This window comes from Onychomys torridus, chromosome 22 (assembly GCF_903995425.1).
Source record: "Onychomys torridus chromosome 22, mOncTor1.1, whole genome shotgun sequence".
Lineage (NCBI taxonomy): Eukaryota > Metazoa > Chordata > Mammalia > Rodentia > Cricetidae > Onychomys > Onychomys torridus.
The window spans coordinates 34533455-34554551 of NC_050464.1; the positions used below are offsets into that span (position 1 = coordinate 34533455).

General features: G+C 50.3%; 1 protein-coding gene across 2 annotated transcripts in view; it reads left to right on the forward strand.

The window, feature by feature from the left end:
* The first annotated feature begins 106 nt into the window (after positions 1-106).
* The window catches only part of Rnft2 (ring finger protein, transmembrane 2), a 57800-nt gene continuing 36809 nt past the window's right edge, over positions 107-21097 (forward strand). Inside the window, exons 1-7 of one of the 2 annotated variants that reach the window (XM_036171708.1) lie at positions 107-208; positions 2370-2541; positions 3013-3071; positions 7695-8164; positions 11346-11422; positions 14665-14765; positions 19700-19853. In XM_036171708.1, the coding sequence (XP_036027601.1) occupies positions 2518-2541; positions 3013-3071; positions 7695-8164; positions 11346-11422; positions 14665-14765; positions 19700-19853 (885 nt within the window). In that variant the 5' untranslated portion in view covers positions 107-208; positions 2370-2517. The other variant, XM_036171709.1, reaches the window with a different exon arrangement.

Consider the following 21097-nt stretch of genomic DNA (forward strand, 5'->3'; position numbering starts at 1 on the left):
TGGTCCCTGCGGAGCCACGGCCTTCCATTGGCTGAATCCGGAGGCAGGGGGGCGGGCCGTCGCCGACCAGAGGCAGACGTTGCTGTGCCTGGGTCCTAGCGCCGACTCCACTCGTCTGAGCCGGCCGGAAGTCACGTGCGGCCCGCGCCACGCCAGTGATTGGCTGGGGTGGATTAGCTGAGGCCGTGATTGCTGAAGTGTCTGACAGGTAAACGAAGGGGATGCTCGCCCAGTCGCTACCCTGCCGCCCTGCAAGCCTGGCCAGAGAGGCTTCCCCTGTGGGTGGGGTGCAGCCTTCGACCGGCCTAGGGACGCCGCTTGAGCCCAAGCGTCCTGTAAGGTCTGTGTGGCCTCTTAGGGAGAGCCAGGGTGTGTGGAACCGAGACGGCTCATTCATTCATTCTATTGCATCCTGCGTGCAAGATATGCTCTAGGATTCGATATTAGTATAGTTGTACCGCCTGTTTGCAACAGAGTCTTGGGCAGTTAATTTAGGAAGTTGTGTTAAGCTTGTAGATGGACACTTGAGGATGCTGTGTTTTATTTTCCCCGAGGATGAGTAGTTGGGCCAGGGGGAGTATTAAGCCAGATTGCAAGTTCTTGGGGACATGTTACATGATGACATTTACTTTCTTTGTAAAAATAGCAGGGCCCAAGGTGTACCTGGGTGTTAGAGCGCTTGCCTGTATTTGAAGATGGTGCCAAGGAATCTTTTTCCAGCTAATTTAGCCTCCCCCAAAGAAATCGATAAGCGACTTAGCTGGTCCTAGGTTGGTGATCCTGAGAAGGCTGTGCAGAATTAAGAAGCCCTTCAGTGGCCAGATGTGTTGGCCTGGGCTAAGAGATGGTCTGTATGGGGAAAATACTCCAGGAAGCTGAGCCTGTTCATGGAAGCATATCCTGTATTTCTTTAAAGATGTTTTTGTTTTTTAATTAAGTGTGGGTTTGTGCATGTGAGTGTGGGTTTGTACATGTGAGTTGTGGGTTTGTGCATTTGAGTATGGATTTGTACATGTGAGTGTGGGTTTGTACATGTGAGTTGTGGGTTTGTGCATTTGAGTATGGGTTTGTACATGTGAGTGTGGGTTTGTGCATGTGAGTTGTGGGTTTGTACATGTGAGTGTGGGTTTGTGCATGTGAGTGCAGGTCCCTCGAAGGCCAGTAGAGGGAGTCGGATCACCTGCAGCTGGAGTTTCAGGTAGTTGTGAGCTGCCCGTTTGAGAACAGGGAACTGGACTTAGGTCCTCTGCAGGAGCAGTATGCACACTTTGCAGGCCTTGCTTGATCTTTTATTGGTGTGGGAGGTGGGACAGGGTACAGGGAATCTAAGAAAACTGTAGCTGGGAAACCCAATTTAGTCTTTGCACAAGTACTTGATCGCCTTCCATCTCCGCAATGCTGAGGCAGAAGGGCAGACCGGACACAGGGTCTCCTCGTGGGTCATAACCAATGAGCATGCATGTAAATGACTGGTAAGTGCTGCAAGGAAAGCACAGACCCAACAGGAAGCAGGAGGGAAGAGAAGGCCACTGGAAGGAGGTACCGTTCCCATCAAAGGAGTTAGCTGTGTAACCCTGAGCTGGAAACGCATTCCAGGGGAGGAAGAGCAAGTATGAAGGCCTGGAGCCAGGGAAAGGCTAACTTTAGAGTGTCTGGAGGTGACTCACAGCATCCAGGTTGTAAACAGTGATGGTGCTTCAGGAACAACCTGGAGCCATCTGACAGCTCTGGTTTTACTGGGAAGCCAGGGGAAGTTCTAAAGTCATTTTCTATATTCCCCAATCAGGATTCATTATTTCCTTTTTCTTCCTGCCTCTGTGTGTGTGTGTGTGTGTGTGTGTGTGTGTGTGTGTGTACACACATATGCAGGGGTGTATGGATGCTCGTGTGCAGGATTGCAGAGGTGTGTGGATGTGCATATGGTATCATTCCTTAGGAACTGGCTACATTATTATTATTATTATTATTATTATTATTGAGGTAGGATTTCTTACTGGAACCCAGGGCTCATCAGCTAGAAGGACTGGCCTAGGGGGTCCCACGAACCCTCTGAGTTTTGCCTCCCCAGTGCTGGGATTGCAATGGTACACCACCATGCCTAGCTACTTACACAGGTGCTGGGGATCAGACTCAGGTCCTCATGCATGTGCGGCAAGCACTTTATCAACAGAGCTGTGGCTCCAACCCCCCGGATCCAGACAAATCTATTAAAGCCATAACCCTCTGTAAGTGCCTCAGAGACTAAGAGACTGCCAGAACTACCGGGCAGATGGGATCACCTGGTATAGTTACCAGTTGCATCCCCCAATTTATTAGACGACACAAGTTATTTCATGGCCTGCTTACCCAAGTCCTTTGTGCCATCCAAGGTCTGATGTCTTGGAGGAGCCCCTGCCAAGCACTTCCCTCTGAAGAGGAAGAGGAGCCGGCCTGCTCTCTCTGGGATCCCGTGACCACATCACATCAGGAACCCTGAATGTCCACGGCCCATTTCGTCAACATGGAGTTCTGAAGTCCATGTGGCTCCTTGCAGTGCACCAGGTGATGTGTCTCCATGGGAAGTCACACCTTTACCTACTAAATGTGTGAGAGGGAAGGAGACTTTCAGGTTGAGTGTTCCATTCCCTCCCATGGGACTGATGGGGAGTGGGAGGCCACAGAGAGGTTTACTGATTTGTCTGAGGTCACACAGCAAGTTAAAGGATGGTGTCTGCTGCTCACTGCACCCCATCTAGCATCTGTCTGTAGCCCCATTAGTCATTTTCCCCTTTTGCATAAGAAGCAGCTCCACCTGTGACTCTCAGTTGCCTCCCTGTGAGATGGGGTAATAACGCTCTCCTGTGGGATGTAACACCCAGGATTGCATGGCAGAAATGATAGAAATATGGTTTGGAAATTGTCAGAGAGCCCTAGCCATGTAACAGCAGAGCGATACTTATTTACAGTTACCGTGGCAACAGGTAAGGGATGTGTCAGGGGACGTGGCTCACACGTGTGTCGTCGGGCTTTCAGGTGCTAAGGAAAATGCAGAGACGCCACAGTAGCAACACGGACAGTATCCCACCTGAAAGGTAAGAGTGTCCCCCCCACACACACTCTCCAACTTCCTCCCATGTGGGGACCCTAGGCTCTGGATATTATAATGAATTGAACAATACTTGCTTCTCAGTATTTGTTACTGGGGATATAAAACAGACCCAACAGAAAGTTGCCTTGCAGCATCTTTGGCGGGTTTGCATTGCTCTAAGAACACACCCAAGGCAGATGACTTGAGGAAGAGAAAAAAAGGTTTCCGGAGCTCACGGTCTTGGAGGCTGAGACAGCGAGTGGCAAGGCTGGCTCCATGGCCACCTTTGACCTCATCACCAAGTATCACGGATGGCAGTGGTGGCTGCCTGGGTAGGTGGGAGTGATTGACTTCTCAAGCATGGCAGAGAGAACCAGGTAAAGTGTTGGTCCGGCATGCCTGAGGACCAGAGTTTAGATTCCTAGACCCCGCGTAAAGACTGGGTAGACTTAGCAGTCACCTGTAATCCCCGTACCTGGGAGGCAGAGACAGGGAATCTCTGGGCAACTTACCTGTCTAGACTAGTGGGAGTCAGCTTGCTCTGGGTTCAGCAAGAGACCCTGCCTGAAGAAATACAGTGGAGAGCTGTACTCTACTCAGACTATGCTCCTTCTCATGCGAAGGACCTAAAGACCTCCCACTAGGCTCCACCTCTTAAAGGCCCACCAAACCCCCTAATAGCACACCCCCTGACCCCTGCCTTTACAGTCTCTCAGGGGACTTTCTCCTTCGACCTAAACCACAGCAGAAAGCAACACCTTGCAGTGGCGACTGACACAGAGTAGCTACTATTGTCTTAGGACAGTTCTCAAACCCCACATGGATCATTGTGACTCAGATGAGTGGAGCGTTCCTGCCGGGTTTTCATACATAGAGACGCCTGGCCTCTGTTAGCTGCTACAAAGGTCCGGCCTGCCTCTTGCCTCACAAGCATCTAACTTACACCAGTGTGAAGGCTGGCAAGTCCAGGGTCAGGGAGCTGGCGGATCTGTACCTGCTGAGAGCTGCCTCCGGCCTCCTAGACGGCTGGCTGCTTGTTGTGTGAACCAGTGAGTTTATTGGGGTCACTTTCCTGGGACCTTGAGTGATTCAAAAAGCCCAGCCCAGCAAGGGTGGGAATCACAGAAGCTGCTATGCTGAAGTCCTTCGGGAGGACTTCCACTACCGGTGTATATACATGCCAGCTCCTTCCAGGACCACATGCAGCTGTGGGGGCACAGAAGGCAGGCAAGTGGATGGGGGTCTGATGACCTCCCTGCTTTTCCCTCTGTGAGCCCCAATCTTGTGTGGATTGGGTGTAGCTGTCCTGATTTCAGGACAGGAGCAGCCACACCTTTCTCCAGTCTTGGGTACGCTGTCACAGATGCAGATACCAGCTGTGGCGCCTTTAGCAGGACGTAGCACCTCCAGGTCTCAGTTTCTCCAGCCATAGGAAGATGGTAAATGTCACAGGTACTGACGGATGAAGGACTGTGTCTTCATGAGCACGAGGACACACAGACGTAGCATCTATCTTACCGTTAGCGTGCTTGTGGAATCTTCTGAGCTGAGGACAGCTTTGCTCTCAAGGGAACCCAGACATCTTTGGGGGCAGAAGCCATGGCAGAAAAGCTACTGCCCACCGGGCATTAAGGTGCCTCTGTATGAGCAGCTTGAAGATGAGAGACTAAAGTTCAGAGAGGGCAAGTCCTTTAGCGAAAGTCACACAGCCAGGAAGTGGCAGGGCTAAAAGTTTTGACCTTTGGTCCATTTGTTCCAATCAAAATTTGCACTTGAACTTTTAATTACACTACTTATTTCTTTGGGTGGGGTGCCTGTGTCATGGCATGCGTGTAGGTCAGCTTGTGGGAGTCACTTCTCTCTTTCCATCATGTGTGAGTCCCAGGTATCAAACTCAGGTTGTCAAGAGCTGTCGGTAGTCACCTTTACCCGTGGAGCCATCTTATTGGCCCCTTTCAGACGCCATATTTCACCTTCTTCAATTCAAGTGGACCCAATCCCTGGCTCTCTAAGCTATTGCTCTTAAGTGGTTAAATTGGAAGTACAGTTCCAACCCCGCCCCCAAGGAATATTCTTTCCCATTTTGGCTACAATCCCAACTGGATACAGGAGAGGGGCCAAGGGGAGGGAGGCAGACTTAAAAAAAAAAAAAAGCCCTTGGTGGGTTGAGCTTTCCCAAGTTGTTCTGAAGTTCCCTGGAGCATCAGGAACTCGAGTGAGCTCAGGGATTGGGGGAGGCTTTCTAGAGTCCCCTGGGATGGTAGGGTCATCTACACCGGCCTGGGCACCTGACAAAATGCGTGCTTTCTGAGCCAAGCTCTTGAAATGCAGAGAAAGCTCAAGTCCTTTGAGACACACAGCCATGGTGCCCGTTGTTGTTGCCATTAATATCATTAAGTATTTTTATCCAGAGCCCTGGGGAGGAGGACCACACGCTTCCCAGGCTTTGGAACCACCAGGGAGGGGGCCCGGTGGGGACAGTGATTCGGTAGCCATCTTCACGCTGTCCCAGGTTTAGGATGATGTACTATCAAGGCCAGCTTGTGAAGGAAACAGTCCTGAGACTTCTCCAGACCAACCTGTCCCTGGCCTCGTGTCTCAGGGTCCTGTGTCACATTAATAGGTTTTCCAGGGATAAAAACAGTTCTGTGGTCAAATGAGTTTTGTAAATACCAGGCTCAGGCAAATACTTTAAACATTTGGTCCCCCCCCCCTTCTCTTCTGAATACGGGGTTTCTTTATGTGGCTTTGGCTGTCTGGGAACTAGCTCTGACTCTCACTCATTCCTTCGGACAACTTTGGTTGAGCATGCTTTGTGCAATATGCATTGTGCTTTCTGGCAGCGATACAAAAGGGAGTAAGCAGTCACGTTTCTCTGTCCCTGCATGCTGCAATCTCCGAGGGATTTGAGAAGTCGAGGTACAGGGCCCACTCCCAAAGATTTTGACGCATTCTTTGATGGGTCCAGGACACCTGCATTTGTCCTGGGCTCCCTACAGTGACACAGCACACAACCAGGATTGAGGGTGTTGGGAAAGGTGGGCAATAAACTAACCACTGAGATCTGTCCCCTGTAGGCAGTTCCTGGGTTTAGTGAGAGTTGGCCACTGCTTCCCATCAAGGAGGAGATGTGTCAGCTGGCGTCTGATGGAGGCAGGATGAGGTAACCTAGATGGGCTGAGGTAGGACTAGGCGACAGTGTAGTGATCACAGCAGCCTGAAGCTGGGGACCTTTGAGAGGTGAGAAGTCCAGTGTGACATTGGAGTTTAGGGTGCTCATCTGGAACCTCAGTTTCTGTCTGTAAAATGGGAATGCTCTTGGTACCTATCTCTAGAACTTAGCAGAGTCTTCTGGAAATATAGACTAGGAGCTCCTTAGAGGGCTTTTAGTGTCATAGTGAAATAATCAAGTATATATATATATATAAGATCAGTAGAGACTGGATGGCACAAGGTCAAGTCCAAAAGCAGCTTTTTTGAAAAATGAGGTGCTTGAGAAAGTGAGCCTAGTGCTGGGATGTGACTCAGTGGGTACAGTGCTCGCCTCACTCAGGAAGCCCTATCCATCCCCAGCACTACATAAAACCTGATGTGGTGGTGCACACCTGTAACCCCAGCCCTTGGGAGGTAGAAAACAGGAGAACTGGGAGTTCAAAGCCAGCCTCAGCTACATAGCAAGTTTGAGGCCAGCTTGAGATAGAAGAGAACCTGCCTAAAAGATAAATACATAAATGTAAGTTCTTGAGTTGGGACCAAATCTTGTTCCTTACCAGCTATTCACCTCTGACCAAGTATCTCTGTTGGTTTATCTGTGAAATGGGGATATTGTGTATACCTAACATAGGCTAGTGGGAGGAGTTCATGAGTCAGTTAAAGAAACACACTGGACCCTGAGCCTTCCCACTTTCTCAAGACAGGGTCTCACTAAGTTGCCCAGCCTGCTCTTGAAGTTAAGGATCCTTCTGTCTCATCCTCCCAAGTGCTGGGATCGCAAGCCTCTTAGAGCTAGTGCCACTGGTGACTTCACCCACAGGGACTTGCTTTCTTGTGGTGCTAGAGGCTGGAAGGTGCAAGGTCCACTTTCTGAAGTCTCTCTTCCCAACCCGCTGTGTGTCTGTCCTGATCTCTCCTCACAGGGACATCTGCCATACTGGATTGGGGTCCACTATTTAAAGACCCTGCCTCTAAATAAGGTCACATTCTGGGGTTCAAGGGCTTAGGACCACACCAATATTTTGAGGGGAGATACAGTTGGGTTGGTCACATCATTGGTACTTTGTGCTCACCATCCCACGAGGGTGCTAGTTCCATATCTCATATCTGTTTTTCTGTGGCAAAAACAGACCACTCCAGGCTGGGTGACATTATAAAGAGAGGTGTGTCTCACCTCTTGTTTGGGATACATCTGGCCATCCGGTTCTTTCTGGTCCACTCCCTCTCCCCATAAAGCTCCCAGGATTCAATCCTGGGGGTTATACTTGGTGACTTCATCCAGTTCTAATTGTGCAGACCCTCACTCTCCTCCAGACACCATAGCGGGGTTAAGTCTGCACCTTCCTGGCACAGGGATTAAACTGCAGTGAGTTTGAGGACAGGTCTGACATGGCCTTTGTCTGCCATCCTGCAGAAGCCGCAGCCAGGCGCTCAGCCCCGAGGCCAGCGTGGATGAAGGGGGTGTATTTGAGAGCCTGAAGGCAGAGGCAGCCTCCCCTCCTGCACTCTTCTCAGGCCTGGCAGGTGGCCTGCCTGCCAACCCCTTCCCAGCAGGCCTGGTACTGGGCTCCACAGCAGGTGGCGGGGACGTGTTCATCCCAATGCCAGCCACCAGGGATGAGGCTGGTGGCCGTAGCACCGAAGGGAGCACCTACCACCATCGCCAACCCCACCACCACTTCCACCATGCTGCCCACCGCGGGGGCTCCCTGCTGCAGCACGTGGGTGGGGACCACCGTGGGCACTCGGAGGAAGGGGTGGACGAGCAGCCCGGGACTCCAGCGCCCGCACTGTCGGAGCTGAAGGCTGTGATCTGCTGGCTGCAGAAAGGACTACCCTTTATCCTCATCCTGTTGGCCAAACTGTGCTTCCAGCACAAGCTCGGTGAGTCCCAGTGGGCCCTGCATTCCCGGGAAGGGCTGGGCGTGCCCAGGGCCAGGACCAGGCAGACAGTAGAGGAACCATGGTGCACTCTACTTGAATGCATGCATGGAGTTCTGGGTCAGACCTGGGTTCAAATTCCAGCCCGATGGTATGATCTTGAGCAGGTGACCTGGCCTCTCTGACCCTCAGCTTTTTCCTCTATCCAGTGGGGTTGAGATAGAAACCTCTTTAGCCATTATCTCAGTTGGATGGAAAGAGCAGCATGTCCTAAGAACTCAGGCTTCAGGGGTCAGAACCACAGCTCCAGCCTGTCTTTGCTGCACGACACTGGGCGTGTTATTTAACTCTCTGCAGGCCAGGTGGTAGTGGCACACGCCTTTAATCCCAGCACGCAGGAGGCAGTGGCAGGTGAGTTTGAGGCCAGCCTGGTCTACAGAGCAAGATCCAGGACAAGCTCCAAAGCTATAGGGAAACCCTATCTCAAAAAAACAAACAGGCCGGGTGGTGGTAGCCCACGCCTTTAATCCCAGCACTTGGGAGGCAGAGCCAGGCAGATCTCTGTGAGTTCGAGGCCAGCCTGGGCTACCAAGTGAGTTCCAGGAAAGCCGCAAAGCTCCACAGGGAAACCCTGTCTCAAAAAACCAAAACCAAAACAAACAAACAAACAAAACAAAAACAAAAAACCAAACTCTCTACATCGGTTTCATCGGTTTCTCTCATAGGGGTTAAGTACAGCCAGCTGTTCCTCTCAGTCCCCAATTCTGTCTCTAGATTCAACCAATTACACGTGGGGCATTCAGGGAAGGGCCTGGGGTTGCTGCAGCAAGTAAATTGTCCCTTACTGCCACACATTCACATAACCAGAGCCAGCAAGACGGCCCAGCAGGTAAAGGCACTTGGCACCAAACCTGACGACCCGAGTTCAGTCCTCCAGACCCACGGAGGGAACCCTCTCCAGCGCACGTGCCACTCTGCCCTGCAGTACTTACAGACTGTCACTCGGTTACTTCTTCCCATACAAGACAACGTCAAGGGCCAGCAAGGCGGACTAATGGGCGAAGGTGCTTGTCTTACACATCTGATTTTCTGAGTTCGATCCCCAGAACCTACAGTGGAAGAAGAGAGCTCTTGAAGGTTGTCCTGACCCCCACACATGCACGTGTGAGCCCGCATTCAGGTACTCACACACAACAACAACAATAACAATAATAATCATAATAACCAAAACAACAAAAAAGAAAATCTCAAGATGAGACCATCTTTTGTTTCTTATTTTCCACACTCTGGTGCATTCTGGATCCCCAATGTCGATATCCTTCCCTGCTCTTCCTCAACGTGAAGCCAGCATGTCCTCATGTCTCACCCTAAGTGCTGCCAAACTTATGTCTAAGGATTTTTTTTTTTTAAAGGGCCTAGATCTTTACAGCCATGAAATAAACACATGGCTAGACAGGTCTCTTCTGTGTTTTATCTTTTTTTTTTTTTTTTTTTTTTTTTTAATGTGGAGCTGAGGATCGAACCCAGGGCCTTGCGCTTGCTAGGCAAGCGCTCTACCACTGAGCTAAATCCCCAACCCTGTTTTTTGTTTTTATTTTTGGTTGTTGTTTGTTGTTTTATTTGTCTTTTGAGACAGGTCTCATTTGTAGCCTTGGCCATCAGTATAACTGTAAGTTTGTTGCTGAGGCTCACCTTGAACTTTCAGCAATCCTCCTGCCTCTGCCTCTCCAGTGCTGGAATTCTAGACATGTGCCACCATACCTGACCTTGCAGCTGTGATTCCTGCATGTAGTTGTTTGAGACAAAGTTCCTCTGTAGCTCAGCAGACACCAAACCTAGTGTCTCCTGCCTCAGTGTCCTGGGTGCTAAGGTTGTAGGTATGACAGGTGTGCACCACCGTGCCCAGCTTCAGTGGACTGTTTTGTTTGGGTTTTGTTTGTTTGTTTTTGGTTTTTCGAGACAGGGTTTCTCTGTGTAGCTTTGCACCTTTACTGGAACTCACTTGGTAGTTCAGGCTGGCCTCGAACTCACAGAGGTCCACCTGCCTCTGCCTCCTGAGTGCTGGGATTACAGGCATGTGCCACCACCGCCCAGCAGTGATTGTCTTTAATTTACTTTTGTTTATTTAATGTGTGTGTGTACGTGTGCCCATAAATATGTACAGTGGTACCTGTTTGGAGGCCAGAGGACATTTTTCAGGAGTCCGTTCTGTCTTTCTATACTCTGGGTCTGAGGGATTGAACTCAAGTTGTCAGGCTTGGCAGCAAGTCCCTTTACCCACTGAGCTGACTCCAGTCCTGCTTATTGTCTAATCCAGAAGGAAGGTATTTAAAAAAGGAGAGAGAGAGAGAGAGAGAGAGAGAGAGAGAGAGAGAGAGAGAGAGAGAGAGAAAGGACCAGAGTCACCACCCTTACCTGTTTCTAATGCAGAGAAACATTTCTGTTCGATCCATCCAAGAATCCTAGAGAACACCTAACTCTAAAAAAACAGCCCCAAGCCAGTCCTGTCTTAGTCCTGTCCAGAGTACTACTGCAGGGTTTGAAGGTCGTTCAGATCATTCCACGGGAACGAGCCCAGGCTGCAGACTGGCGGACAGTGGTGTTTACATGAGTTGAAGTCTCGGTCCCATTCTCCCGTCTGCCTGACGAAGGAGAGTTTCATCTCCCTTAGCATTGTTCTGCTTCCCCGTGGCCTCCTGTGTGTGTATTACAGATAACTCCAGGTCTGTTCTAGAGTAGACAGTCACTGCTGGAGGTTACCTGTGTGCACGGCCCCTCTGTGAGATGGGTGCTGTTAGCTGTCTGTCTGTCCATCACACAGATGAGGGAACTGGGGCTCAGAGAGGGACAGTGACTTGCCTGCATTCACACAGCAGAAGTGGCAGAGCTGGGATTTGACCTCTGATCTCTCTCTCTCTCTCTCTCTCTCTCTCTCTCTCTCTCTCTCTCTCTCTCTCTGCTTTCAACCCTCTTCCCAGACGAGAGTGGCTCAGCCTTCTTGAGGATGTGGTTCGTAGCCTAATCCCTGGAAGTTGGTCTTTCTCCTCTCAGTTCTTAGCTTGCTAACTCCAGGGATATGTTGGATGATGTTTTTCTAGCATTGGTCAGGGTCTCAGGCTAGGCTGAAGAGGTCTGAGGGGGTGGAAGCCAGCATGTCCCCCGTGTCACCCTGCACTTCCTACAGGCATTGCTGTGTGCATCGGGATGGCCAGCACCTTTGCCTATGCGAACTCCACCCTCCGGGAGCAGGTGTCATTGAAGGTGAGTCCCCGTGGCTGCCAGAGTGATCTACTTCCGTCTCACAGCTCTGCAGACTTGAGATCTGACACAGGGCTGTCTAGGCCAAGGTCAGAGTAGCAAACAAGGTAGAAGGTGAGGACCTACACCCAGGGCTGTCCTCTGACCTCTGCATGCATGCCATGGCATATGCACACCTGCAGTTACAAATCTATATGTCTTTTTCTCATATGCACACAATTAAAAAAAAAAAAAACAATAATTCAAGCTGGGTGGTGGTGGCGGCGGTGGCGGCGCAGGCCTTTAATCCCAGTACTTGGGAGACAGAGCCAGGTTGATCTCTGTGAGTTTGAGGCCAACCTGGTCTATAGAGAAAGATCCAGGACAGACACCAAAACTACACAGAGAAACCCTGTCTCGAAAAACAAACAAATAAATAAAACAATAATTCTACTCACCTTCAGGCCCACAGTAGGTGCCTTGGAACTGTCAATAACCCCACTCGCCTCCAGGCTCACAGTAGGTATCTTGGAGCTATAATCCACAGGCTCCTCTCTAGAAAAGGGGTGCCATTGCTCCCTGACTTGGGAGACCCCAAGTTACTAGCTCATCTCTATGACAATGGCAAAGCAACACACTCCTCTGAGTTGAGCTGGTCTTGGTGGCTACACCTTTAGTCCCAGGGCCCAGGAGGGTGAACTGGGCAGATCTGAAGGCTGGGAGTTCTAGGCCCACTCCCAGGCAGCCCAGAGGGGTGTTGACAACCAGCATGCTTCAGTGTGCTGGACTATGAAACTGGACTGTTCATCAGGCTGGGTGGGTCCCAAGTATTATCATTGATGATTTTCGATGTTTCAATGTACATCAGAACATCACCCCATCTTAAGACAAGGCACCCTCCCACCTCAGACCATTGAGGTGATTAAATAAGATAGAGTGTAGAAGGGGTTGTGCCTGGCCTATAGACAACGCTAAATTGATCTGTTTTACAAAACTGCTTTCTGCAGAGCAGGTGGCCCTGTGACAGCCCCTGTATGCTACCCAAAGCATGGGTGCATCCCAGGTCCCCTTTGCATGTGAGATCCATGGCTTGACCCTCTGTCTCATCTTCATTCAAACCCTTCTAGTAAGAAAACTACAGAGTTACTCACCCCCATAGAGGGGGACACTGGGGACTGGCCCTATGCCAAGGCAATGTCATCACCATGGTGCCTGGGCTTAGGTGTTAAGGGCCAAGAGGATACCTAGATCCATGGAAGAGCCTCCTGGGATGCTTAAGCTCCATGAATACACAGTTGACATTATGTCTGTACATGCATATTTTGTTTTGAGGGGGATGTGGAGGAGACACAGTCTCACCATGCAGCCCAGACTGGCCTCCAATTCTGCGTAGTTCAGGCAGGCTTTGAACTTGCAACCCTCCTTCCTCAGCCTGAGTGCCAGGATTACACACTGTACCATGCATGTTTTCTTTTCTGTGAGCAGGGCCACGGTGATTGGCCTTAAGCTTAGGCACCTGGCCTCTCTTTGTCCTTCACTTTCTGCCTTTATGGGCCTTCCTAAACTAAGCTGGGACCTGCCATTTATTAGCGAGGAGAAGAGACTGCCAAGTGAGTAAACCTCACTGGCAAGAGTTGTCTGTTGGTTGGAGGTGGTTTCTGGGAATGTGCGTGCAAGTGCATACCTATGTGCATGGGTGTGGAGGCCAGAGATCAGCATCTGTGCACTGTGCACCGTCTTCCTCCATTGCTGTCCATCTTCTCTCTGGAGACAGGGTCTCTCACTGATTGGACGAGGCTGGCTGCCAGTGAGCTCTAGGGACGCTGCTGTCTCAGCCTCCCCATGCAGCTGCAGGCACCACCACAGCAGGCTTCTTCCCTAGGTGCTGGGGAACCAAACTCATATGGCGCAGGATGCACTTTCCTGAGCCCAGCCCCTAGAGGTGCTCCCTCAGTCATTAACCTTGACTCCTGGAATAACAGGAGAGTTGAGATGGGTCCGTCTGCTCTTTCTCTGGAAATGTGCATTGCAGCAGAGCACTGGATTCTGGGTCAGGTCTGAGACAGTATGTATGGAGCATTTACCGAAACCAAGGGTCAGCGGGAAAGCTATGACCTCATCTCTTCCAGCAGAGCAGCCACCCTGGTCCAGGAAAGGACAGGTTTTGGAGGGTCAACAGCACAGGGATCTGCCTCCCTGGGTGCTGGGATGGGAACATGCCCTTCTCTGCAGACTCTGGAGGTGTCCTGGGATTGCTGTCAGGCCCAGGAGCTACTGGGTGCAAAGGAAGGAGCCTTTGTGTATGTGAGAGACAGGGTGTCACTATGTAGACCAGTCTAGCCTCAAACTCTCAGAGATCTGCCTGCCTCTCTGCGCTGGGATTAAAGGCGTGGCTACCATTCCCACCTTTCAGGACCTAACTCTTAGTCACACCTTCATCTTGAAGACATGAACAAGTTACTTAACTGCTATGTTGTTTGTTTTCATTTTTACTAATGTATTTATTGGGCTGGGGCACATGTCACAGCACATGCATGGAGGTCAGAGGACACCTTTCAGGAGTTGGTTCTCTCCTTACATTATGTCTGTCCTGAGGATTGAACTCAAGACCCCAGGCCTGACCGCAAGCTCTTGTACCTGCCAAGTCATCTCACTGGCCCTGATTTGCTTGTTCTGAGATAGCGTCTCACACACAAGGTGGCCTCAGACTGGATATGTTGTAGAGGCTGACCTTAGACTTCTGATCCCCCTGTCTCTACTACCTCTGAGTGCTGGGATTGCAGTTGTGTGGCGCCATGCCCAGTTTGTGCCCAGTTCTTAACAATGATGGACACTCATGCCACACACTCTAAGTAGTGTATGTGTGCACTCATTCTTAGGAACCTGCGAGGTAGTTGCTGCTGTGGAACTATTTAAGTAGCTTATCCAGGGTTGAGCAGCTCCCAGGTGGGATGGAGCCAATGGGGTGTGTGTCAAATGCAGGCTAAGGGTAGTCAGCCAGACCATGTCACTCCAGAGTCAGCTGTGAATGTAAGCTCTGACCTTTCTAGATGGTTCTCCCAGCAGAGGTCCCTCTTCCTGTCACCTTCCGTGAGTCCCAGTGAGATAGAAGGACACTAGCAGCCTTCCCTCACCATCAGCTCTGCTTCCTTCAAAACTTGGACACAGTGAAGTTTCTGCTGTTCATCACAGAACATTCTAGAAAGTTCCACTCCATGCACCATTGGCTTCACAGCCTCCCCACGGTTCTTTCACTCTGTACACAGGAGAAGAGATCGGTCCTGGTCATCTTGTGGATTCTGGCCTTCCTGGCGGGGAACACGCTGTATGTCCTTTACACCTTCAGCTCCCAGCAACTCTACAGCAGGTGAGAGGGGGCATCACCAGGCTTGGGGTGCACCGTTGAATGCCGTAAGTGAACAAAGACACCAGCCTCAAATTCCTCCTGCACACACACACACACACACACACACACACACACACACACACACACCCGGGACACCAGTGGATATTATACTTTACACTTTCCAATTGTCACATGAAGGAGAAGAATAAGACCCTGTGGAATTAATTTTAGTAATAGTTGTATTGAACTATCAGCCTTTCATAGCTGTGAGTTCTGCACCTGTGGAGCAGTAATCGCAGTTACAAATACTCAGGAAATGGTTAAGTCTGGACTGAGTGCATGCAGACTCTGTCCTGGCTGCTTCTCACTGAACCATTCAGCAGGACTACTGTTTACATGGCATTTACATAACATTTACATATCATTGGGTATTAAGAGCCCTCTCAAATCTGGCCGGTGAGGATGTATGAGATTGTTTTCAAGTCCTAGACAAGAGTCCTTAGATTCAGGCATCTCTAGGGCATCCTGGAACAAATCCTTCACAGGCACCTAGGGATGGGTGACTGTGTATCCAAAATATTATTTCAATATACAAGGAAGCTGAGGCAGGAGGATTTCAAGTTGGAAACAAGTGTGGGCCACATAGTGAAACCTTGTCTCAAAGAAGAAGAGAGGGGGTTGGGGAGAGGAGAGAAGGGAGGGGAGGGGAAGAGGAGAGGGGAGGTGGTTGGCAGACCTGGGGGAGAGAAAGTGATGGTTTATTGTTTAATAGGTCTGGGCTTTAGTGAGAGGACACCCGGATGGTAGTGAGAGCTGTCCACAGTGTGAACATGCTTGTGTGAAATCTCACATAAGTGATCGGGGAGATTTCCCATTACTCCCGTCTTACCACAATTGGGAAAAAAATACACGTGTCCCAGCATCGCGTCCTGAGGGGAGTGGATGTTTTAACAGCAACAGTTTGTTAAGGATAAAGAGTGGTGCCCTGGTCTGAGTGACTATGGCTTCATCTAGAAAAAGTGGAAATCTTAGGTTAGGAGAATCTCACCGGAACGTTCTCCCTGCAGGATGACGGTCAGAAGGGTTCCTGTCGGGGGAGGCAGGAGGGTTAGACTCTGGACAGGGTGCAAACTCAAGGGGGGCTCTCGGATTGGGGACCATGGCCCCCTTGCTGTGAAAACATGCCTGCGGCAGCTGGGACAACAGTGGTGAGGGGTGCGTCAGAGCAGTCTTGGGAGTCTGTCTAAGCATGAGTACTGTCGCACCCTGCACTGGTCCTGTGGTCCCTGGTCCTGAATACTAAGGTCCCGCTGAAGCATAGAGGAGGTGGGGTTTCCCGGCAGCTAGGACCAGTTTCCCACTCATGCCATTTTCTAGACGTCATCATGGTCCTGAATGCTAAGGTCCCGCTGAAGCACAGAGGAGGTGGGGTTTCCAGGCAGCTGGGACCAGTTTCCCACTCGTGCTGTTTTCTAGCCACCATCATGTTCTCGAATGCAGACTCGGTGCCCTCATCAGACCAGGGCAGAGCCAAACTGTCAGCACAGGAGGCCAGCAGGGAGGGCAGCGGAAAAGACACAGGGCCAAGACCTTGTCCGCTCTGGTGCCATCAGTCTCCAGTTGTATATGAGTGGTTCCCGCAGCCACAAAGCCTGTTGTTTCCTGGTACTGTAATGGAGTCCCTGAGGCCAGGCACTTCGTTTCTGCGACAAGATCTCAAGATATAGCTGGGGAGACCTTGAACTCTCAGCCTGGCCTACATAGCAAGACACTCAAAACATAAAAATAGGGGCTTGTGAGATGGCTCAATGGTTAGAGCTTCCTGCCGCTGTAGAGGACCCAGGCTCAGTCCCCAGCATGCACACCAGGCAGATTGCAGCTCTAGTTCCAGGAGATCCCATGCTCTGTGGCCTCTGTGAGCACCTGCATGCAGGTACTGCACATAAACTCCTGCAGGGGCACCCATACATACACATAAACAAATCTTCAAGATAATAGTAGAAAAATACCAATATCCCTCTTCCTCCTCCTAACATTTTATATGTAATCACTGCTGTTCTTGGTGGTGCCCAAAGGACAAACTTATAATAAAATAACAGTAAATGCATGAATGAGCAAAGACAGTTTTAGAGATGAGTGAACTTGGGGTTTGGCCATGGGGAAACACTTTTGTATTGTTGCCCGAACCAACCACCGCCGCCACCACCACCACTACCAAAAGCAAAGAAGAAGAGCCATCCAGACAGAAGGGGGCACATACCTGCCATCCCCGAACTAGGGTGGCTGAAGCCGAAGGGCAGGATGATGGTAAGTTCAAAGCCAGCCTGAGCCACAAAGGAAGACCATGTCTCAGCAGGACCTACCTGAGGTGGAGGTCAGCCAGTAAGATCAGTGCCTCAGACTTGTCCCTGGAGGCCAGGAACGGCCACTGAAACTGGACTGAGAAGTCCCACAGGGACAGGGCTGTGATTATGGAGGGGCACTGGAGTCAGCATAAGGAGCTACCGGCATGGACTCTCAGGGGGCTAGAGTACGGGCCTTACTCCACACCGCTTTCTGCCCTTCCTTAGGTTTCCCAGGGATTTAGAAAACATCTCTCTCTGTGTTTACTATGAGTTTCCCAGTGATGGAGGAAGCAGGTAGGAGCCTTGCTGGCCCCTTGCCCGAGCCTCTAGCCCAGCCAGAAGAGCAGAGAGAAGCCGGTGCCCACCAGCCTGGCTCTGATCCCTACTGCCACACTCTAGCTGAGGCAGCATGAGCAGGTGACTCCACCTGTCTGTGCCGAGACGTCCTCAGTGTGGATGAGATAAGCTTTATACCTGCTTCATCCTCCCTGGAACCTTCAGGAAGATGGGATGAGTTGAGCTGAGCAAAGTAAATAGAACAGGGTTGGAATGGCAGAAGGAGTCAAGATGTTTTTACTGCTGTTAAAATTATGAATGGGATGTTGGAGCACAGAGCCAACGTGTGGGCCATGGACCGGGACCAGTTTGGAAACTATCTGTTGTCTGCCTACAGTGAGACAAGTATAGCAACTGAGTGAGACATTCGAAATGCAGAGTCCTAGACAGCACATTGTGTTTGCAATATGCTTGACTATGAACAGGTGAAATGGGTTTGCAACTTGCCCACTCCTGCGCAGGTGAAATGGGTTTGCATCCTTCCTAATCATGGGTGCAATAGGTTTGCAGCTTATAGGATCATATACAGGCAAATGAAATTGTAACCTGCCTGGCACAGACAGATACAATGGCCTACATTGTGTCTGGTCATGCACAGGTGCCACGGTGCACATGGTGTCTGCCATGCTCCAGTGTGCAGCACCGATTGGTTGACAGCATTCCCTGCAGCCAGGTGATCTGGCTGCACATCCACCCCTGTCCCTTGCTGTCGACTTTTCAGCTGACCTATGCAGATCTCTTCTGCTGGACCTGGGATCTGAGGACTAAAAGAATGGGGCAGACCACAGTCTAATGCTGTAGGCAGCCTTACCTCAGTTTTGGTGGACTTTTATATAGCAGTGTAACGAAGAAAGCAATGATCCAAGGAAGGTTGTCTGAGTCCAGAAAAACATGTAAATAAACACCAGTAAGCACTTGCTAAATATCAACAGAGCAGCCCTTTCCCAGAGCTTTCTCAGGACAGACAATTTAAACACAGTTGTCTGGCACATACTGTAGGCTATATCTGGGGAAGCATAAAAGCCAAGCAGAGGTCATATCCAGATTCAGGGCATACTGTGGACAGCATTCAGCACATCCTTTCACCAGATTGGGTCTATAGCTGCGTTCTGACATCCAACAAGAATAAACATGTCTTATCAATTGAATGTAAATGTTTGTCCCAGAAGGCACAAAATCATGTCCAAGAACAATCCAGGGAACAAAATACACCCGAGGTAAAAGGCCCTCTGCCTTTTCTCCTGGAGCCTCTCTCGCAGTTCCCCAAGGCATTGTTCCCCATGGGTCATTCTTTTAACTGCATTTAGACACTTGCCAGTTGCATGACTCAACTATGTGCCTCAGTTTCCTTATCTGAAAAATGGGGGTAGATGACAGTACAGGCCTCGAGGGTTCTGTTACCACTGACATCACAGCATGACAGGGTCTGTAGTACCATCTGTGATCATCCAGGCCTGGCAGCTAAGCTAGGGAGAAAGGAGTGAGCCCTGATTTGCTGATGGCACTGAGTTAACTTGACCAGCTTAGATGTGAATGCAAGTCTCTCTGGTTCTGAATGTCCTTGTATGGTTATCTTGTGACATTAAGCTTCAGCCGTCATCTCTGAAGTGGAGCTAAGCCATGCTCACTACAGAGCCCCTTATGGTGGTGAGGATTAATGAGATTCACGAAGGAAGGACCTTAGCATAGGGCTCAGGGCTTTCTCCTCCATGCCTCCTCTCTTCTCTCCTTTCTATGAAGACTTTTAGATACATAAAACTAAAGGGGAGGAGGGCACTCAGTAGGCAAAACATGTTTGATTTCCAGAACTCTAGCATGGAGGAGGTGGAGGCAGGGGCACTCCCTGGAGCTCATTAGCCAGCCAGCCTAACCTGGTTGCTGAGTTCCAGGTCAGCAAGTGATCCTGTATCAACAAAAAGGAAAAGAACAAAGGTGGCTAGGCATCTGAGGAACACCTGAAGTTAACCTCTGACCTCCACATACATGCAGGTGCTCATCTGTACACACATATGCACCTGGACACACATGAATGCATACAACAGAATGCAAATGGAGGGGACCTTTATGATGCTGCAGGCTGATACTGTCATTTAATCCCCAAGGGAACTAAGGCTCGGAGAGACTGAGAGTCCCATCTAAGGTCACAGGGCCGGTCCGTAGTAGATGGAGAAGCAGGTGGGATGCCAAGGTCGGTGTGCTTCCTGGTGGTGATATTTGTGAGGCCTCCTCGTGAGGGAAAGCTGATAGGAACTGATTCTCTGAATACTCTCCCAGCCTCATATTCCTGAAGCCCAACCTGGAGACACTGGATTTCTTTGACCTGCTATGGATTGTGGGGATCGCGGACTTTGTGCTGAAGTACATCACCATCGCCCTCAAGTGCCTCATCGTGGCCCTACCTAAAATCATCCTGGCTGTCAAGTCCAAGGTAAGCGCTGGCTGCTGCCACCCAAGGTTCTAGTCACTGAGCCAGCCTGGGGTTCCAGGTACCTCCCAGAGGAGGAGAAAACTGGAGCAAAGCTAGTGTAATGCCCGCCTTCTGCCCACCATGATATCCCTGCATCTGCACCCCTCAGTACATTTCCTTCAAAGCTTTCCTTGATAGTTTTCATCTGATTTTACCTGAGGGAGGGAAGCAAAGTCTGGCCATATGCCTGGGTCCTGCATCTCTCAGAAAAGGGTGATAGAGCGTTTGACTCTGTACATTCCACAAACTCTTTCTGTAAATGTGACTGATTCTCAGAGGGGAAAGGGCTCTGCAATTGATTAGTAATGCCTGCCACGGGCAAAGGTGGGAAGTGGGAGCAGTGATGCTTTGCAGTGTGCAGCAAGGGAAATGCTTCAGGGTGGAGAGTTCTTGAGGAATGGCCTTTAGAACTCAGAGGACTGTCACTGTACATCACACCGAGGACAACAGGTTGAACTGGCCCTCAGTCTTGAATGACAACTCACTAGGGGTCAGTCTTTGAGCAGTGACCTTCCTCCTCTGTCCACCATGCACTGACTTGGGTAAACCCCAACTTTAAGATGTTGAGGTTTTCTTGGATGAGACCATATCTCTGTGCCCTAAAACAAGGTCAAGAAGCATCAAGACATAGAGACAGGGAAGTCAGGAGAGGAGCCATTAGGCATAAAGGAGCCCAGAGCCACCTCTCCAGACTTGCCCAGACCATAATAACCATGGCCTAGTGCATTCCATGTTCCTATAGGCACCATGAACTTCACCCCAAAAATCCAGCATGGCCAGTGGATAGGCACAAGGGCTTCAACCTCAGGCACATTTGTGTCTGGACCCAGCCAGATTCCTCTCTGGCTGTGTGATGCTGGGCAGATAACAGAACCTCTCTGAGCTTCTCACCTGTCCACCACTGGAAATCATGCCTTATATGAAAAGGGCTGACCTTGTGGGAACGAGAAAGTGCTTTGCCTGAGCCCAGTACATAGGAAACTGCACATGGAGTCCTTCATGGCACAAGTTCGTAGTCCTCCATCCAAAATGCTTGGATCACAGGTTGTTTTGTTTTGTTTTGTTTTTTTTCACTTTTTAGACTATCTGCATATTCACAATGAGGTATGTTTGGAATGTGATCTGGGCACAAACATGGAACTCAACTGTCTCGCCCACATGGCGAGAAGGTGGCATCAGACAATGTTGTTGGCATACCTGCCTCC